Consider the following 21716-nt stretch of genomic DNA (forward strand, 5'->3'; position numbering starts at 1 on the left):
CGGTAATGGAAATGAAAATAGGAGAGTTTAAATAAATAAACACTCCTATTAATTGTTAAAAAGGTTGGAAAGAGGGACCCCCTCGCGCCGTCGTCGTCGTCGCTCGGTTCGGCTACGGCTTTGGCAAATGATCGAGAGATAATTTTTTGGACAAATTTATTTTATTTATTTATTTAATTAATTAAATGACCAAAAATTATTTTCAATTAATTAGTTGATAACAGAAGTTAACCGAAATGTTTTCAACTTTTTAGTTAACCCGACCCGACTCGGATCCGCGCGCGTGACCCGTTTCAAATTCCGTTATATTTAAAAATTCCCGCCATGACTGTTCTGAAAGGTTGCAACTTTCAGGAACAGTCAATACCATTTGAAAGTTCGCAACCTTTCATTAATGGTCGTGTCAATTCTGAAAGGGTTGCAACCTTTCAGAATATATTCTTCTTGCCTATAAATACCATTCAGTCTTCAGAATATTTCCCTACGAATTTTCTGATCTTCCTTCTTAAAAAACACATATTTCTTCGTGTACTTTCCTGCTGTGGATTGATTCGCTGACAGTAGAGTTTTTGGTATCTATATTCTACTGATTAAGATCATTTTACCCTGGGAGGTTATATTCCAAATCAAACCTCGGATACTAGAGGGGAATAATTTCCTTAAGGGGACACTGTGAATTCAGTGGACTTGATTTTCTTCCTAAATTATTAAAAAGAGTATTCAATTCTGGTAAGTTTTATAGATTTAATTATTTTTTTTTCAAATAAATTTCTGTTCATCTTACTTACTGGTTCTGAAAATCTAAGTTACTTCGTGTTTCTGAATGATTTATTACAACCAGTAATTTCTGATTTTCATAACACAGATTGGAAACAGCAATTAATATGCATTTGTGTGTTAGTTAATGTGTTATGTGTGTCTACTTATTAAACTTTATATAACTTTAAAGGTCGTTTGTATGCTGCTGATATATGATGTGTGTCTACTTGTAAAAATTTATTTAATTTTAAATGTCAGCTAATATCAAGTTAAAGAACACTTTTTGTATGTCCTTTTTTACAAGTTTGAAAAAATATAAATGTAAATCTTGAGCATGTGGGCCACCATAATCTATTTAATGACTTATTGTTACCTAGGTTTTTATGAATATTACCCAAAATTCATACTACCAAACAAATCATGTACTGACACAATTTTTTTTTGAGAAATTTACTTAATTTCTGCAACTACCATCCTAACAAATTTAATAGCATATAATTGATATTCCATGTCTTTTCTCATATTTTCTAGATCGTAGTAATATTCTTTTTAGTTTCACGTGTGACTATTTATTTTGCTGTTGAGTTTTTTTATATTTTGACTATTATTATGAACTAATAATATTGTGTTCTTATACTTATTTTTCTTTATTCTCCTTTCACTATTTTTTATTCTCTTATTATTGAATATTTTTAAGTCTCTCAAACGTTCAAATATTCTACATTATGTGATATTTATTATTCTGTGTTTATAAAAAAATCAAATTTGTTTTTGGTGTCTTATTCAAATTTCAAGCACTAAAACTAATCAACACTATTATAATATTATTTATTAACTTGTCAAATTCATCTCTACTATTTTAATATCATCATGTTTTTTAAAAATTTGAGTCATATTTTATTATTCCAAACTTTATTATATAATTTTTATTGAAAATTTACATTATTTGCATTCTTACTTCATAACGTCTATATATATCTTGCCTCTTCACACCTCATTTGTAGAATCACACTAGTATATTATAAATATTCAATTTATATTTATCAACTATAAAAATATTGCCTATTTATAATGTTTGGCTTTAGGACTCCAAACTTGTTGAGACGACCCTGATAGTTTGTGAGGTAGTTACTTGTCACTTCGTCAGACATCACTTACTCTTTCTTTTTATTTTTGTTCCGTTCTAGACACAAAGACATTAAAACTTGTATTCCTTTTTATTACTTAGAGACTTGTACACGTGACACCAGTTTTTGGAGGCATTTAGAGTTATGTTATTATTTCTGCAGATTTATATTATACTAGTCCTTAAATCTATTTTACTTCCGCATTTAATCTTATTTCGTTAGGTTTACCCTAACCTATTTTGGTGGAATAACACGTGTGTCATCACACCCAATTGTTTAAAGCCACTATGAGAAAAAAAAAATACTTTTGTAATCATTAGACTAATAGTTTTATAGATCCTAAGCTGATATTGTCATTCACAATAATTAATATTTGACTATTGAATCAAAAAAATAGACCAAACTTAACACTATATATATAGCATAATACATAAATGTGTCATTTAACTTGGCTTCAAATCACATTTATGTCCTTCAGCTTTGGATGTGCACAAATAGACATTTAAACTTGTATAAAGTTGAACAAATAGACACACATGTCCTACATGTCATTTTTTGTCCTACGTGGTTTGTGCCATGTGGGACGCATGTATTTATTTATTTTTAAAGTTGGATAGTTAAAGTGTCTGTTTGTGCATTATGAAAGTTGGAGGTCAAAGTTAAAATTTGAATCCAAGTTTAGGGTCTAATATATATATTATGCCATATATATATACATGCCCAGCCCTTTATATCTTTCAAGTCAGGTAAGAGTAGTGCAGAAAATGGAAGAAAAATCCAACAAATCTCATATTTTAGTTCTCCCAATCCCAGTACAAGGCCACATAAACCCAATGGTTCAATTTTCCAAAAGATTGGCATCAAAAGGAGTTAATAAAGTGACTTTAGTCACAATTTACTCTATTAGCAAAAACATGCCAAAAGAGTCTGGTTTAATCAATATTGAGTCCATTCCTCATGATGAAAAGTCTCCACCACAAAATATTGATCCAATGCTTGAATGGTTTCAACTTTTGGTATCAAAAAATTTGAGAAAAATTGTTGAGAAATTATCTGATTCTGTGTACCCTGTGAAAGTTCTTGTTTTCGATTCGGTGGCAACTTGGGCTATTGATCTTGCACATAAGTTAGGACTAAAAGGGGCTGCTTTTTTCACACAACCTTGTTGTCTTAGTGCCATATACTATCATATGGATCCAGAGACAACCAAAGTTTCTTTTGATGGCTCTGATGTATCTTTGCCTTCACTTCCATTGCTTACAAAGGAAGATTTGCCTTCTCTCATCTATGATACTGATTTGTATCCAACTCTTAGAGGACTTATCTTTAGTCAGAACATCAATTTCAAGAAAGCAGATTGGCTTTTATTCAACACATTTGATGCATTGGAAAAAGAGGTACTATTCTCTTGTCTTAATGTTATCCTTTGGGTCCACTCCATTTATATACTTGTGTTGGGGTTTGTGAAGGGTAGAAACTATGCAGACATTATCATATCTGAATTATCTTAATTTGACTTCCCTCGCCTAGTCCACCGCAGAGGTCACTCTTATCTTGTCGAGTATATCTTTGTTCTTAATGTTATCACTCCTAGTATGTGTGCATATTTACTTCAACATCCTCATTTTCGCTAAACCTCATCTTTTGTTCAATTATGCTACATACAAACATAGAATGGTCAAAATTAGAGGAGTAGATCTAGATCTATTTTCTTTTTTTTACCATATGACTATACCTAATATGTTTGGTTCTAATATTTTTAAAAAAGGATTTAAGTGGTTACATTTCTTTCTAGAGGAAAATCGATCTAAATCAAACCATGAATTTTATACAGATAGTCGAGTGGATAAGGCCTCGATACCCAATCAAGACTATCGGACCAACTATTCCATCGATGTATCTTGACAAGAGACTAAAGGAAGACAAAGAATATGGTTTGAGTCTGTTCAAGCCTAATAGTGAAACTTGTATGAAGTGGCTAGATTCAAAGGAAATTGACTCTGTTGTGTATGTATCATTTGGAAGTTTAGCCAGCCTTGATGAACAACAAATGGAGGAGCTAGCTTTCGGATTGATACTGACAAAATGTTACTTCTTGTGGGTTGTTAGAGCCACAGAAGAGAATAAACTCCCTGAGGAATTCATGTCCAAGTTATCCGAAAAAGGACTAATGGTGAATTGGTGCCCTCAGCTCGATGTATTGGCTCATCGATCAGTTGGTTGTTTCTTTACTCATTCTGGATGGAATTCAACCCTCGAGGCATTGAGTTTGGGAGTGCCAATGGTCACCATGCCTCAATGGTCGGATCAACCAACTAACGCGAAATTCATTAGTGATGTATGGCAAATAGGAGTTCGCGTTAAGGTTGGAGAAAATGGTGTAGTTAATAGAGATGAAATCGCGAGTTCCATAAGGGAAGTCATGGAGGAAGAGAAAGGTATAATACTTAAAGAGAATGCAATGAAATGGAAAAATTTAGCTAAAGAAGCAGTAGATGAAGGAGGGAGCTCTGATAAAAATATTGAAGAATTTCTTTCAAACTTGTAATGCACTAAATTGAGTAACATATACATAAAACATTTACTTTACCAATACCTCAAAATTTCGATTTTAATTATTGTTTCATAATGTATGGTAATAAAAGGTATGGACTTGTTATTCAGAATATTGATGTGACATTTTATTTTTATTTTTCCAGGAAAGCGGAGGCTATAATTTTTTCGGAAAGATTTTTAAACAAATATCAAGCGGGACCAAAAATTCATGACCACCATATATGAATATCATTCATGTAATATTAAATGATTTGAAAGTTCAATATTTACCCAAAAAGTTATAATCTATCACTCATCACAAACAAATCTATGAGAATCATGCTTTATAATAATATTCATTTTAAAAAACAAGTTCCTTATAAATTCATTTTATATGTTATATTCTATTATATAAAAAATTTATTAAAGTATCTTTTAATTTACGATCTTAAATGTATCGTAACAAGTTAAAACTAAAAAAACATTTAAAAAAGACATTATTTTTTAAACGACTTTATATTTGACTATTCTTGGTCAAACTCTCCACTTAAGACTGGGTGTGTTTTCTCTTATCCAAATGAAAAAAAAAAAAAACAATCTTTAGGTCTTATTTTCTTGAGATTGATAAACTTACAAGTTACAAAGAGTAAAATTAGTGCAAAAAATGGAAGAAAAAAGCAACAAATCTCATGTTTTAGTTCTTCCATTTCCAGTACAAGGTCACATAAACCCAATGGTTCAATTTTCCAAAAGATTAACATCAAAAGAATCAGTTAAAGTGACCTTAATCACCATAGACTCTGTTACCAAATCTATGCCAATATTAGAATCTGGTTCAATCAAGATTCACTCTATTCCACATAATGATGAAACCCCACCTCAAAGTTATGATCTTTTTCTTGAATGGTTTCATGTTTTGGTGTCAAAAAATTTTACAAAAATTGTTGAGGAATTGTCTGATTCTGAGTATCCTGTGAAGGTTCTTGTTTTCGATTCGATAACAACTTGGGCAATTGATTTGGCACATGATTTAGGGTTAAAAGGGGCTGCTTTTTTTACACAATCTTGTGCTCTTAGTGTTGTATATTATCATATGGATCCAGAAAAAAATAATATTTGTGTTTTTGATGATGATGGTGTTTGTTTGCCTTCACTTCCATTGTTGCAAAAACAAGATTTGCCTTCTTTTGTGTGTCAAACTGATTTGTATCCATCTCTTAAGAAACTTGTATTCAGCAGGAATATCAATTTCAAGAAAGCAGATTGGCTTTTGTTCAACTCATTTGATGTGTTGGAGAAGGAGGTAATAACCCCCCCCTCCTACCCGTCTTTAATTCATATTCTTGTTGTTAGTAAGTTGTGTTTTCGTTTGACTGGTAAAGTTGTTGTTATGTGATTAATAGATTATGAGTTCAAGTTGTGGACAAGGGCGGATTCACGAGGTTAGGTGGGAGTAGTTCTAGGGGGATCCTATATTTGTATTGAGAAATTCGAAAATACGAGTTGCAAAACCATATATGGTGTGATGTTGATCTAGTGGTAAAAGAGGGGCTTGTTAAGCTATATTAACCTCTTGGTTTAGGGCTCAAATCCCCTCGGTCATCGTGTAGACTTTTGTTTATAGAAATGCAGGATAAGGCTACCTGCAATAGACCTTATGATCTAGTCGTTCTCTCGTGTATGGTGAGAGCTTAGTGCACTGAGCTATCCTTTTACGACTCTTTATCGAAGGGTAAAAACTTACTACGAAGTTATAGGTCTCAATTATGTTATGACATTCTCTGACTAGAAGAGAAATGTATCAAGAATAAATTAGAAGTTGAAAACTTAAAGAGTTTCCGGTTATAGAAAGTTTCTAATTCTGTTGCTGAATTTTTGTACAGGTGATCAGCTGGCTAAGGACACAATGTCGAATCAAAACCATCGGTCCAATTATTCCATCAATGTATCTTGACAAGCGACTAAAAGATGACAAAGAGTACGGTTTGAGTCTCTTCAAACCTAACAGTGAAACTTGTATGAAGTGGTTAGACTCGAGGGAAATTGGCTCTGTTGTTTATGTATCATTCGGAAGTTTAGCCAATCTTGGCGAACAACAAATGGAAGAACTAGCTTTAGGATTGATGATGAGCGATTTCTACTTCTTGTGGGCTGTTAGAGCTACAGAAGAGAACAAACTTACAGAGGAATTCATGTCCAAGTCGAAAGAGAAATGTCTCATTGTGAATTGGTGCCCTCAACTCGATGTGTTGTCACATCAAGCAGTTGGATGTTTCTTTACTCATTGTGGATGGAATTCGACTCTGGAGGCACTGAGTTTGGGAGTGCCGATGGTGGCCATGCCACAATGGTCAGATCAACCAACTAACGCGAAATTTATTAGTGATGTATGGCAAACAGGAGTTCGTGTTAAGGCTGGAGAAAATGGTGTAGTTAATAGAGATGAAATCGCGAGCTCCATAAGGCGAGTCATGAGGGAAGAGAAAGGTGTAATGCTTAAAGAGAATGCAATTAAATGGAAAAAATTGGCTAAGGAAGCAGTAGATGAAGGAGGAAGTTCAGACAAGAATATTGAAGAATTTCTCAAACTTGTAATAAACTAGACTTGAATATTTAAATAAATTTGACAGACTTTGATCAATTTATGCATCATGTTCTTACATTGCATAATTATGTAAATAATACACGTATAACGCCAATAGGACACAAAAATTGTCATTGTTGGATGTCACGTATGACCAGAGGCGGAGCCAGAATTTTCAATAATGGGGTTCAAAATCTGTAGAAATAGATAGACGAAGGGGGTTCAACGTCTACTATATATACATATAAATTCATTTTAACCATGTATAAATAATATAATTTCCCGAACCCCCTTCATACAAGGTAGCTCCACACCTGCGTATGACACACATATCTATTTTGTTCAATTTTATACATGTTTAAGTGTCTACTTGTGCACAACTCGAAGTAAGAGACATGAATGTCACCTGAATTTAAATTAAAAGACACATTTATGTATTATGTCTATTAAATATACGTCAAAGCTCATATAGTTTATATATAAAAAATAACAAGTGTCATATAGATTAAAACACGATCAATATCACTATTACGTAACAAGATATTCTCTACCACACATCTTAATAACTTATACTCAGAGTATTTTAGTCCATATTTTTTTTTAATAAAAATCACAAATACCTAAAATAATAAATATGGGCCTTACAGATTGAAAACTTCCAAGCCCAAATAAACTCCAATATGAAACCCTAATCTTAGTTTATTTTTATTTATATGTCTGCCGCCCAATTTCGTTATTAACATACACACCAAGTTGTTAATTCCATTTGTTATCTCTTTCCCAACTTATTTCTTCCTCTTGTTACGATACGAGTTTAAGTTTTATGCATCGTCAATATATATAACTTTTTATATCATTTATGTCATTGTTATTTATCTTGACCATGTATATAGTTTGATTGTTTCAAAAATTTATTGCAAACATGTTTGTTTTAAATAGTTTATGTATATACATGTGTAATTTATTTTATACCAGACATATAGTCAGGTGTCCACCAAATTTAATTGGTGGACACCGTTACATGTCTGGAAAACAAAGGAGAAGGGAGTAAAAATGTTAGATGGGTTTTTCATCTAACGTTATCGATCTCTCTTCAAGTGTTCATCGTTGCCCAAATAACTAGTTCATAGTTTTTGAGCTACATCTGGACTTAACATCACTATTAAAATTTCATCACTAATTTATGGTTAAATTGTTCGTATCAAACAATTTTTAAATTATTTATGTAGCAATTAAGATGGAAAATCTTGTATTGTTACATGTTTGGTATAGGATGTGAAAATGATTAGGCGTGTTCCTGATACGAGTTGCTCATCATCATCTATTTAGGGCTCGTTCGGCGTGAAAAATTAAAAATAATAGTAATGAGATAAAAATAATTTATCTTATTTGGTTGTTATGTTTAAAAATCTATTTCATCATTTATATAATAGTGATGGCCTAAATTATCTCTATACATCGTGGAAAAAATTATTCGAATATAGCTAACTCAAGATAACTTATTATAGGATAACTTGTTTCTAATTAAATGACCCCTTAATATATAGAGATGGATTTAAAATTTGTATGTGTTAACGGTTGAAAATTGTACGAAAAATATTTTGTGAGGACAACTTGAAGCATGTCAACTATTATTGCATAATTCAGAAATCTTTTCTAGTAAATTATGATATTGACTCGATATAAATTGGAGATTTTTTCAAATGACTATTATGTAAAGTTTTATGTGTTTGATTTTTGGAAATTTTACGAAAAATATTTTGTGAGGACAAGCATGAATCATGTCAACTAATATTGCATAATTTAACATTCTTTTCTAGTAAATAATGATATTGATTCTATATAAATTGGAGATATTTTCAAATGACTATTATTTAAAGAGAATAAAAGTGACTCGATATAAATCGATGATATTGACTCAATATAAATTGGTGATCCGAAACCTATTTCCTGTAAAATAAGATTAAAATACCATTACATCTAATACCAAAATGCTTAAGACTCGTGCAAAACAAAGGTCTTTATTACAACTCCTTATAGAGGTTCTCAGAAATTGTTTTCAGTAAAAACTTTTGAGTTTTACGAGTCACCAGATTCATTGGCTAACATACACGGAAAAATTATGGAATTTGTGTAATTCAAAAAAGGGCCTGTAAACGTAGAAATAAATGCTAAAAAATGATGTGAGTATACGTGGTGGTTCCAAAGCTCATTACAGAGGTCTTTATATAAAAGTTTCAGAATTATTTTTGGGTGCTCTGAGGCGCCAAATCTATTGACTAATACACACGAAAAATCGAGAAATTTACATAGTGACTAAAAAATGCCTGTAAATACGGAAATATGTGTTAGAAAAAAGTGTGAGCATACGTGGTTGTTCCTTAATTCTATAGAGGTTCTCATAATATTTTTTTTGTCCAGATTATTTTTTGGTGCTCCGAGGTGCCATATTCATATGCTAATACATACGAAAAATTAAGAAATTTGCGTAATTTCTAAAAAAGGCACGTAAATGCGGATATAGCGGTTAAAAATGGTGTGAGTATAAGTGGTGGTTCCCTAACTCATTATGAAGGTCCTTATATCATAAAAATATATTGGTGCTCTGAGACATCAGATCTATGGGCTAATACATAAAAAAATTTTGAGAAATTTGGGTAATTTGTTTTGAAAAAGAGCTTGTAAATGCGCAAATATGCATTAAAAAAGATGTAAGTATACATGGTAGTTCCCCAACTCATTAAGGAGGTCCTCTTAAAGTTTTAAAAGAAAATTTGTTTGGGTGCTTCGATGAGCCAGATCCATGAGCTAATGCATGCGGAAATTGTGAAATTTTGGGCGATTCTTACAAACGGACTAGTAAATGTGGAAATGAGCATTAAAAAGTGGTGTGAGTATACGTGAAGGTTCCCCAACTACTTACGGAGGTCCTCATAATGTTTTTTGAGAAAAAAAGTTGGCTGCTCCGGTCGCCAGATCTATAGGCTAATACACATGAAAAATCAGAAAATTTGGGTGATTCTTAAAAAAAGGCTTGTAAATGCGGAAATGAGCATTAAAAAATTATGTGAGTATACATCAACGTTCCCTAACTCATTACGGAGGTCCTAATAAAGTTTTTTGGGAAATGTTTTTTGGGTGCTGAAGGCGCTAGATCCATGGGCTAATAAACACATACAATCGAGGAATTTGGGTAATTCTTAAAAAAGAGCTTATTAATGCGAAAATGGGCGTTTTAAATGGTGTGAGTATAAGGTTTCCCAGCTCAATACGGAGGTCCTCATAAAGTTTTATAAGAAAACCTTTTTGGTGCTCCAGGCAGTCGATTTATGGGCTAATACACCCGAAAAATCATAGAATTTGGACGATTCTTAAATAAAGGCTTGTAATGCGGAAATGAGAGCTAACAATGGTGTGAGTATACGTGAAGGTTCCCCAACTAATTACAGAGATCCTCATGAAGTTTTTTTGAGAAAAATAATTTGGGTGTCGGGCGCCAGATCAATGGGCTAATAGAAAGAAAAATCAGAAATTTGGGTGATTCTTAAAAAAAGGGCTTGTGAATTCGGAAATGGGCGTCAAAATGGTGTGAGTATAAGGTTTCCCAGCTCAATACGGAGGTCCTCATAAAATTTTATAAGAAACCTTTTTAGTGCTCCAGGCACTCGATATATGGGCTAATACACCCGAAAAATCATAGAATTTGGACGATTCTTAAATAAAGGCTTGTAATGCGGAAATGAGAGCTAAAAATGGTGTGAGTATACATGAATATTCCCCAACTCATTACAGAGGTCCTCATAAAGTTTTTTTGAGAAACATTTTTTGGTGCTCCAGGCGCCAGATCCAAGGCTAATACACACAAAAAATAAGGGACTCTGGGCAATTTTTTAAAAAGAGCTTGCAAATGTTGATATGGGCATTAAAAGATGGTGTGGGTATATGTGAAGGTTCTCCAACTAATTACGGAGGTCCTTAAAAAATTTTTTTAGAAGAAAATTGTGGGGGCTCGGGGCGGCAAATTCATGAGCTAATATACACGAAAAATTGAGAAATTTGGGTGATTTTTTTATTTTTTTTAAAAAAGTTTGTAAATGCAGAAATGGAAGTTAAAAATGGTGTGAGTATACGTGAATGTTTTCCAACTCATTACGGAGGTCCTCATAAAACTTTTTGAGAAAAAAATTGGGTGCTCCAGGCGCCAGATCTTTGGGCTAATACACACGAAAAATTGAGAATTTGGACGATTCTTAAATAAAGACTTGTAATGCGGAAATGAGAGCTAAAAATGGTGCGAGTATACGTGAAGGTTCCCCAACTAATTAAAGAAATCCTCATGAAGTTTTTTGAGAAAAATAATTTGGGTGTCGGGCGTCAGATCAATGGGCTAATAGACAGAAAAATCAGAAATTTGGGTGATTCTTATAAAAAGGGCTTGTGAATTCGGAAATGGGCGTCAAAATGGTGTAAGTATACGTAAAGGTTACCTACTCATTTCCAAGGTCCTTATAATATTTATTGAGGAAAAAGTATTGGGTGCTCTGGGCGCTAGATCCAAAGGCTAATACACACGAAAATCAGGGAATTTGAGCGATTTTTAAAAAAGGGCTTGCAAATGCTGAAAAGGACGTTAAAAATGGTGTGAGTATACATGAATATTCCCTAACTCATTACGGAGGTCCTCATAAAGTTTTTTATAGAAACATTTTTTGGGTGCTCCAGGCGCCAGATCCAAGGCTAATATACTTAAAAAATAAGGGACTCTGGGCGATTTTTTAAAAAGAGCTTGCAAACGTTGATATGTGCGTTAAAAGATGGTGTGTGTATATTTGAAGGTTCTCCAACTAATTACGGAGGTCCTTAAAAAAAATTTAGAAAAAAATTGTGGGTGCTCGGGGCAGCAAATTCATGGGCTAATACAAACGAAAAATTGAGAAATTTGGGTGATTTTTTTTTTTTAAAAAAAGTTTGTAAATGCAGAAATGAGAGTTAAAAATGGTGTGAGTATACGTGAATGTTTTTCAACTCATTACGGAGGTCCTCATAAAATTTTTTGGGAAAAAAAATGGGTGCTCCAGGCGCCAGATCTTTGGGCTAATACACACGTAAAATTGAGAATTTTGACGATTCTTAAATAAAGGCTTGTAATACGGAAATAAGAGCTAAAAATTGTGCGAGTATACGTGAAGGTTTCCCAACTAATTAAAGAGATCCTCATGAAGTTTTTTTGAGAAAAATAATTTGGGTGTCGGCCGTCAGATCAATGGGCTAATAGACAGAAAAATAAAAAATTTCGGTGATTCTTATAAAAAGGGCTTGTGAATTCGGAAATGGGCGTCAAATTGGTGTAAGTATATATAAAGGTTACCTACTCATTATCGAGGTCCTTATAATATATATTGAGGAAAAAGTATTGGGTTCTTTGGGCGCTAGATCCAAAGGCTAATACACACAAAATTCAGGGAATTCGAGCGATTTTTTAAAAAAGGGCTTGCAAATGCTGAAACGGACGTTAAAAATGGTGTGAGTATGCATGAATAATCACCAACTCATTACGGAGGTCCTCATAAAGTATTTTTGAGAAACATTTTTTGGGTGCTCTACGTGCCAGATCCAAGGCTAATATACACAAATAATAAGAGAATCTGGTCGATTTTTAAAAAAGAGCTTGCAAATGCCTATATGGGCGTTAAAAGATGGTGTGTGTATATGTGAAGGATCTCCAACTAACTACGGAGGTTCTTAAAAAAAATTTTTAGGAAAAAATTGTGGGTGCTCGGGGCAGCAAATTCACGTGCTAATACACACGAAAAATTGAGAAATGTGGGTGATTCTTATTTTTTTAAAAAAAAAGTTTGTAAATGCGAAATCGGAGTTAAAAATGGTGTGAGTATACGTGAATGTTTTCCAACTCATTACGGAGGTCCTCATAAAATTTTTTGAGAAAAAATTGGGTACTCCAGGCGCCAGACATTTGGGCTAATACACACGAAAAATTGAGAATTTGTACAATTCTTAAATAAAGGCTTGTAATGCGGAAATGAGAGCTAAAAATGTTGTGAGTATACGTGAAGGTTCCCCAACTAATTAAAGAGATCCTTATGAAGTTTTTTTGAGAAAAATAATTTGGGTGTCGGGCATCAGATCAATGGGTTAATAGACAGAAAAATCAGAAATTTGGGTGATTCTTATAAAAAGGGCTAGTGAATTCGGAAATGGGCGTCAAAATGGTGTAAGTATACGTAAAAGATACCTACTCATTACCGAGGTCCTTATAATATTTATTGAGGAAAAAGTATTGGGTGCTTTGGGCGCTAGATCCAAAGGCTAATACACACAAAAATCAAGTAATTCGAGCGATTTTTAAAAAAAGGGCTTGCAAATGCTGAAACAGACGTTAAAAATGGTGTGAGTATGCATGAATATTCCCCAACTTATTTATGGAGGTCCTAATAAATTTTTTTTGAGAAACATTTTTCGGGTGCTCCAGGCGCCAGATCCAAATACACACAAATAATAAGAGACTCTGGGCGATTTTTAAAAAAGAGATTGCAAATGCCTATATGGGCGTTAAAAGATGGTGTGTGTAAATGTGAAGGTTCTCCAACTAATTACGGAGGTCCTTAAAAAAATTTTTTAGAAAAAAATCGTGGGTGCTCGGGGCGGCAAATTCATGTGCTAATATACACGAAAAATCTAGAAATTTGAGTTATTTTTATTTTTATTTTTTTAAAAGAAGTTTGTAAATGCAGAAATGGGAGTTAAAAATGGTGTGAGTATATGTGAATGTTTTCCAACTCAATACGGAGGTCCTCATAAAATTTTTTGAGAAAAAAATTGGGTGCTGCAGGCGCCAGATCTTTGGGCTAATTCACACGAAAAATTGAGAATTTGGACAATTCTTAAATAAAAGCTTGTAATGCGGAAATGAGAGCTAAAAATGGTGTGAGTATATGTGAAGTTTCCCCAACTAATTAAAGAGATCCTCATGAAGTTTTTTTGAGAAAAATAATTTAGGTGTCGGGCGTCAGATCAATGGGTTAATAGACAGAAAAATCAGAAATTTGGGTGATTCTTATAAAAAGGGCTTGTGAATTCGGAAATGGGTGTCAAAATGGTGTAAGTATATGTAAAGGTTACCTACTCATTATCGAGGTCCTTATAATATTTATTGAGGAAAAAGTATTGGGTGCTTTGGGCTCTAGATCCAAAGGCTACACACAAAAATCAAGGAATTCTAGCGATTTTTTTTAAAAGGGCTTGCAAATGCTGAAACAGACGTTAAAAATGGTGTGAGTATGAATGAATATTCCCCAACTCATTACGGAGGTCCTCATAAAGTTCTTTTTGAGAAACATTTTTTGGGTGCTCCACGTGCCAGATCCAAGGCTAATATACACATATAATAAGAGACTCTGGTCGATTTTTAAAAAAGAGCTTGCAAATGCCTATATGGGCGTTAAAAGATGGTGTGTGTATATGTAAAGGATCTCCAACTAACTACGGAGGTCCTTAAAAAAAATTTTAGGAAAAAATTGTGGGTGCTCGGGGCAGCAAATTCATGTGCTAATACACACGAAAAATTGAGAAATTTGGGTGATTTTTATTTTTTTTAAAAAAAGTTTGTAAATGCAGAAATGGGAGGTGTGAGTATACGTGAATATTTTTCAACTCATTACATAGGTCCTCATAAAATTTTTTGAGAAAAAAATTGGGTGCTCCAGGCGCCAATCTTTGGGCTAATACACACGAGAAATTGAGAATTTGGACAATTCTTAAATAAAGGCTTGTAATGCGGAAATGAGAGCTAAAAATGGTGTGAGTATACGTGAAGGTTCCCCAACTAATTAAAGAGATCCTCATTAAGTTTTTTTGAGAAAAATAATTTGGGTGTCGGGCGTCAGATCAATGGGCTAATAGACAGAAAAATCAAAAATTTGGGTGATTCTTATAAAAAGGGCTTGTGAATTCGAAAATGGGCATCAAAATGGTGTAAGTATACGTAAAGGTTACCTACTCATTATCGAGGTCCTTATAATATTTATTGAGGAAAAAGTATTGGGTGCTTTGGGCGCTAGATCCAAAGGCTAATACACACAAAAATGAAGGAATTCGAGCGATTTTTTTTAAAAGGGCTTGCAAATGCTGAAACAGACGTTAAAAATGGTGTGAGTATACATGAATATTCCCCAACTCATTACGGAGGTCCTCATAAAATTTTTTTGAGAAACATTTTTTGGGTGCTCCAAGTGCCAGATCCAAGGCTAATACACACTAAAAATAAGAGACTCTGGGCGATTTTTGAAAAAGAGCTTGCAAATGCCTATATGGGCGTTAAAAGATGGTGTGTGTATATGTGAAGATTCTCCAACTAATTACGGAGGTCCTTAAATAATTTTTTCAGGAAACAATTGTGGGTGCTCGGGGCAGCAAATTCATGTGCTAATACACACGAAAAATTGAGAAATTTGGGTGATTTTTATTTTTTTAAAAAAAAATTGTAAATGCAGAAATGGGAGTTAAAAATGGTGTGAGTATACGTGAATGTTTTCCAACTCATTACGGAGGTCCTCATAAATTTTTTTGAGAAAAAATTGGGTGCTCCAGGCGCCAGATCTTTGGGCTAATACACACGAAAAATTGAGAATTTGAACGATTCTTAAATAAGGCTTGTAATGCGAAAATGAGAGCTAAAAATGGTGCGAGTATACGTGAAGGTTCCCAACTAATTAAAGAGATTCTAATGAAGTTTTTTTGAGAAATAATTTGGGTGTCGGGCGTCAGATCAATGGGCTAATAGACAGAAAAATCAGAAATTTGGGTGATTCTTATAAAAAGGGCTTGTGAATTCAGAAATGGGCGTCAAAATTGTGTAACTATACGTAAAGGTTACCTACTTATTACCGAGGTCCTTATAATATTTATTGAGGAAAAAGGATTGGGTGCTTTGAGCGCTAGATCCAAAGTCTAATACACACGAAAATCAGGGAATTTGAGCGATTTTTAAAAAAGGGCTTGCAAATGCTGAAATGGACGTTAAAAATGGTGTGAGTATGAATGAATATTCCCCAACTTATTTACGGAGGTCCTCATAAATTTTTTTTTAGAAACATTTTTCGGGTGCTCCAGGCTCCAGATCCAAGGCTAATACACACAAAAAATAAGAGACTCTGGGCGATTTTAAAATAAGAAATTGCAAATGCCTATATGGGCGTTAAAAGATGGTGTGTGTATATTAAAAGGTTCTCCAACTAATTACGGAGGTCCTTAAAAAAAATTTTTAGAAAAAAATCGTGGGTGCTCGGGGCGGCAAATTCATGTGCTAATGTACAGGAAAAATCTAGAAATTTGGGTGATTTTTTTTTTAATAAAAGTTTGTAAATGCAGAAATGGGAGTTAAAAATGGTGTGAGTATATGTGAATGTTTTCCAACTCATTGCGGAGGTCCTCATAAAATATTTTGAGAAAAAATTGGGTGCTCCAGGCGCCAGACCTTTGGGCTAATACTTACGAAAAATTGAGAATTTGGACAATTCTTTAATAAAGGCTTGTAATGCGGAAATAAGAGCTAAAAATGGTGTGAGTATAAGTGAAGGTTCCCCAACTAATTAGATCCTCATGAAGTTTTTTTGAGAAAAATAATTTGGGTGTCGGGCGTCAGATCAATGGTATAATAGACAGAAAAATCAGAAATTTGGGTGATTCTTATAAAAAGGGCTTGTGAATTCGGAAATGGGCGTCAAATTGGTGTAGGTATACGTAAAGGTTACCTACTCATTAACAAGGTCCTTATAATATTTATTGAGGAAAAAGTATTGGGTGCTTTGGGCGCTAGATCCAAAGGCTAATACACACAAAATTCAGGGAATTCGAGCGATTTTTTTTTAAAAGGGCTTGCAAATGCTGAAACGGACGTTAAAAATGGTGTGAGTATGCATGAATATTCCCCAACTCATTACGGAGGTCCTCATAAAGTTTTTTTCAGAAACATTTTTTGGGTGCTCCAAGTGCCAGATCCAAGGCTAATACACACAAATAATAAGAGACTCTGGTCGATTTTTAAAAAAGAGGTTGCAAATGCCTATATGGGCGTTAAAAGATGGTGTGTGTATATGTGAAGGATCTCCAACTAACTACGGAGGTCCTTAAAAAAAATTTTAGGAAAAAATTGTGGGCGCTCGGTGTTAGGTTTTATTTGTCCTGATTTCTTACCATAAATAGGTTTTCCTTTTAGGAAAAGATTTTGAATTGACTAATCCTTTTCTTGTAGGAAAAGGTTTAGGACTCTATAAATAGAGGAATGTTCCTTCTACTTAATCAGCATTCACAATGTAGTCTTAAAGGCTTTGAGAGTTTTGGTTAGAGGGAGAATTTGTGGGTCACAAGCTTGATACGTTATCACTTGTGTAAACCTCCCATGTATTCCGAGTGAATTGGTTGAGGTTGTTTCCCTCTGTATTTTGTACTCTCATATTTATAGTAGATTGCTCATCTCCTTTGTGGACGTAGCTCGATTGACCGAACCACGTTAAATCTTTGTGTCTTTTCGTATATTTCTCGTTGTCTTCTTACTCGTGATCTTTCAAGGTTTGCTTTGCTAGCTTCCGCGTTTACACCTGCTTATTTTCGGTCCTAACACTCGGGGCAGCAAATTCATGTGCTAATACACACGAAAAATTGAGAAATTTGGGTGATTTTAATTTTTTTTAAAAAAAGTTTGTAAATGCGGAAATCAGAGTTAAAAATGGTGTGAGTATACGTGAATGTTTTTCAACTCATTACAGAGGTCCTCATAAAATTTTTTGAGAAAAAAATTGGGTGCTGCAGGCGCCAGATCTTTGGGCTAATATGCACGAAAAATTTAGAATTCGAACGATTCTAAAAGAAAGGCTTGTAATGCGGAAATGATAGCTAAAAATTGTGTGAGTATACGTGAAGGTTCCCCAACTAATTAAAGAGTTCCTCATGAAGTTTTTTTGAGAAAAATAATTTGGGTGTCGAGCGCCAGATCAATGGGTTAATAGACAGAAAAATCAGAAATTTGGGTGATTCTCATAAAAAGGGCTTGTGAATTCGGAAATGGGCGTCAAAATGGTGTAAGTATACGTAAAGGTTACCTACTCATTACCGAGGTCCTTATAATATTTATTGAGGCAAAAATATTGGGTGCTTTGGGCGCTAGATCCAAAGGCTAATACACACAAAAATCAGGGAATTCGAGTGATTTTTTAAAAAGGGCTTGCAAATGCTGAAACGGACGTTAAAAATGGTGTGAGTGTGCATGAATATTCCCCAACTCATTACGGAGGTCCTCATAAAGTTTTTTTGAGAAACATTTTTTGGTTGCTCCAAGCGCCAGATCCAAGGCTAATATACACAAAAAATAAGAGACTCTTGGCGATTTTTATAAAAGAGCTTGCAAATGCCTATATGGGCGTTAAAAGATGGTGTGGATATATGTGAAGGTTCTCCAACTAATTACGGAGGTCCTTAAAAAAAAATTTAGAAAAAAATTGTGGGTGCTCGGGGCAGCAAATTCATGTGCTAATACACAAGAAAAATTCTGAAATTTGGGTGATTTTAATTAGTTTTCAAAAAAGTTTGTAAATGCAGAAATGGGAGTTAAAAATTGTGTGAGTATACGTGAATGTTTTCCAACTCATTGCAGAGGTCCTCATAAAATTTTTTGAGAAAAAAATTGGGTGCTCCAGGCGCCAGATCTTTGGGCTAATACACACGAAAAATTGAGAATTTGGACGATTCTTAAATAAAGGCTTGTAATGCGGAAATGAGAGCTAAAAATGGTGTGAGTATACGTGAAGGTTCCCCAACTAATTAAAGAGATCCTCATGAAGTTTTTTTGAGAAAAATAATTTGGGTGACGGGCGTCAGATCAATGGGCTAATAGACAGAAAAATTAGAAATTTGGGTGATTCTTATAAAAATGGCTTGTGAATTCGGAAATGGGCGTCAAAATGGTGTAAGTATACGTAAAGGTTACCTACTCATTACCGAGGTCCTTATAATATTTATTGAGGAAAGAGTATTGGGTGCTTTGGGCGCTAGCTCCAAAGGCTAATACACACAAAAATCAGGGAATTCGAGCGATTTTTTGAAAAAGGGCTTGCAAATGCTGAAACAGACGTTTAAAATGGTGTGAGTATGCATGAATATTCCCCAACTCATTACGGAGGTCCTCATAAAGTTTTTTTGAGAAACATTTTTTTGGTGCTCTAAGTGCCAGATCCAAGCCTAATACATACAAAAAATAAGAGACTCTAGGCGATTTTTAGAAAAGAGATTGCAAATGCCTATATGGGCGTTAAAAGATGGTGTGTGTATATTTGAAGGTTCTCCAACTAATTACGGAGGTCCTTAAAAAAATTTTAGAGAAAAATTGTGAGAGCTCGGGGCAGCAAATTCATGTGCTAATACACACGAAAAATTGAGAAATTTGGGTGATTTTTGATTTTTTTAAAAAAGTTTGTAAATTCAGAAATGGGAGTTAAAAATGGTGTGAGTATACGTGAATGTTTTCCATCTCATTACGGAGGTCCTCATAAAATTTTTTGGGAAAAAAATTGGGTGCTCCAGGCGTCAGATCTTTGGGCTAATACACACGAAAAATTGAGAATTTGGACGATTCTTAAATAAAGGCTTGTAATACGGAAATAAGAGCTAAAAATGGTGTGAGTATACGTGAAGGTTCCCCAACTAATTAAAGAGATCCTCATGAAGTTTTTTTGAGAAAAATAATTTGGGTGTCGGGCGTCAGATCAATGAGCTAATAGACAGAAAAATCAGAAATTTGGCTGATTCTTATAAAAAGGGCTTGTGAATTCGGAAATGGGCGTCAAATTGGTGTAAGTATACGTAAAGGTTACCTACTCATTACCAAGGTCCTTATAATATTTATTGAGGAAAAAGTATTGGGTGATTTGTGCGCTGGATCCAAATGCTAATACACACAAAATCCAGGGAATTCGAGCAATTTTTAAAAAAGGGCTTGCAAATGCTGAAACGGACGTTAAAAATGGTGTGAGTATGCATGAATAATCCCCAACTCATTACGGAAGTCCTCATAAAGTTTTTTTGAGAAACATTTTTTGGGTGCTCCAAGTGCCAGATCCAAGGCTAATACACACAAATAATAAGAGACTCTGGTCGATTTTTAAAAAAGAGCTTGTAAATGCCTATATGGGCGTTAAAAGATGGTGTGTGTATATGTGAAGGATCTCCAACTAACTACGGAGGTCCTTAAAAAAAATTTTAGGAAAAAATTGTGGGTGCTCGGGGCAGCAAATTCATGTGCTAATGCACACGAAAAATTATGAAATTTGGGTGATTTTTAATTTTTTTTAAAAAAAGTTTGTAAATGTAGAAATGGAAGTTAAAAATGGTGTGAGTATACGTGAATGTTTTTCAACTCATTACGGAGGTCCTCATCAAATTTTTTGAGAAAAAAATTGGGTGCTGCAGGCGCCAGATCTTTGGACTAATATGCACGAAAAATTTAGAATTCGAACGATTCTTAAAGAAAGGCTTGTAATGCGGAAATGAGAGTTAAAAATGGTGTGAGTATACGTGAAGATTCCCCAACAAATTAAAGAGTTCCTCATTAAGTTTTTTTGAGAAAAATAATTTGGGTGTCGGGCGCCAGATCAATGGGCTAATAGACAGAAACATCAGAAATTTGGGTGATTCTTATAAAAAGGGCTTGTGAATTCGGAAATGGGCGTCAAAATGGTGTAAGTATACGTAAAGGTTACCTACTCATTACCGAGGTCCTTATAATATTTATTGAGGCAAAAATATTGGGTGCTTTGGGCGCTAGATCCAAAGGCTAATACACACAAAAATCAGGGAATTCGAGCGATTTTTTAAAAAGGGCTTGCAAATGCTGAAACGGACGTTAAAAATGGTGTGAGTATGCATGAATATTTCCCAACTCATTACGGAGGTCCTCATAAAATTTTTTTGAGAAACATTTTTTGGGTGCTCCAAGTGCCAGATCCAAGGCTAATACACACAAAAAATAAGACACTCTGGGCGATTTTTGAAAAAGAGCTTGCAAATGCCTATATGGCCGTTAAAAGATGGTGTGTGTATATGTGAAGGTTCTCCAACTAATTACAGAGGTCCTTAAAAAAAAATTTAGGAAAAAATTGTGGGTGCTCGGGGCAGCAAATTCATGTGCTAATACACACGAAAAATTGAGAAATTGGGGTGATTTTTATTTTTTTTTTAAAAGTTTGTAAATGCAGAAATGGGAGTTAAAAATGGTGTGAGTATACGTGAATGTTTTCCAACTCATTACGGAGGTCCTCATAAAATTTTGTGAGAAAAAATAGGGTGCTCCAGGCGTCAGATCTTTGGGCTAATACACACGAAAAATTGAGAATTTGGACAATTCTTAAATAAAGGCTTGTAATGCGGAAATGAGAGCGAAAAATGGTGTGAGTATACGTGAAGGTTCCCCAACTAATTAAAGAGATCATCATGAAGTTTTTTTGACAAAAATAATTTGGGTGTCGGGCGTCAGATCAATGGGTTAATAGACAGAAAAATCAGAAATTTGGGTGATTCTTATAAAAAGGGATTGTGAATTCGGATATGGGCGTCAAAATGGTGTAAGTATATGTAAAGGTTACCTACTCATTACCGAGGTCCTTATAATATTTATTAAGGAAAAAGTATTGGGTGCTTTGGGC

The 21716-nt window shown here is 34.1% G+C and overlaps 2 protein-coding genes across 2 annotated transcripts; both read left to right on the plus strand.

Moving 5' to 3' along the window:
* Positions 1–2607: 2607 nt before the first annotated feature.
* On the plus strand, positions 2608–4552 carry LOC107005834 (UDP-glycosyltransferase 74E2-like). Its single transcript, XM_015204488.2, has 2 exons — positions 2608–3283; positions 3721–4552. The coding sequence occupies exons 1-2, from the start codon at positions 2651–2653 to the stop codon at positions 4432–4434; spliced, it is 1347 nt and encodes a 448-aa protein (XP_015059974.1). The 5' UTR covers positions 2608–2650; the 3' UTR covers positions 4435–4552.
* Positions 4553–4958: 406 nt separating this feature from the next.
* LOC107005512 (UDP-glycosyltransferase 74E2-like) lies at positions 4959–7088 on the plus strand. Its single transcript, XM_015204123.2, has 2 exons — positions 4959–5724; positions 6305–7088. Exons 1-2 carry the CDS (start codon positions 5086–5088, stop codon positions 7022–7024), a joined length of 1359 nt encoding a protein of 452 aa, XP_015059609.1. The 5' UTR covers positions 4959–5085; the 3' UTR covers positions 7025–7088.
* Positions 7089–21716: the final 14628 nt, after the last annotated feature.

Source organism: Solanum pennellii, chromosome 12 (genome assembly GCF_001406875.1).
Source record: "Solanum pennellii chromosome 12, SPENNV200".
In the NCBI taxonomy this organism is placed as follows: Eukaryota; Viridiplantae; Streptophyta; class Magnoliopsida; order Solanales; family Solanaceae; genus Solanum; species Solanum pennellii.

Coding starts and splice junctions, on each gene's coding strand:
- LOC107005834 (XM_015204488.2), top strand. CDS start 2,651: ATGGAAGAAAAATCCAACAAATCTCATATTTTAGTTCTCCCAATCCCA. Junction 3,284..3,720: donor TTGATGCATTGGAAAAAGAG/GTACTATTCTCT, acceptor AATTTTATACAG/ATAGTCGAGTGGATAAGGCC.
- LOC107005512 (XM_015204123.2), top strand. CDS start 5,086: ATGGAAGAAAAAAGCAACAAATCTCATGTTTTAGTTCTTCCATTTCCA. Junction 5,725..6,304: donor TTGATGTGTTGGAGAAGGAG/GTAATAACCCCC, acceptor ATTTTTGTACAG/GTGATCAGCTGGCTAAGGAC.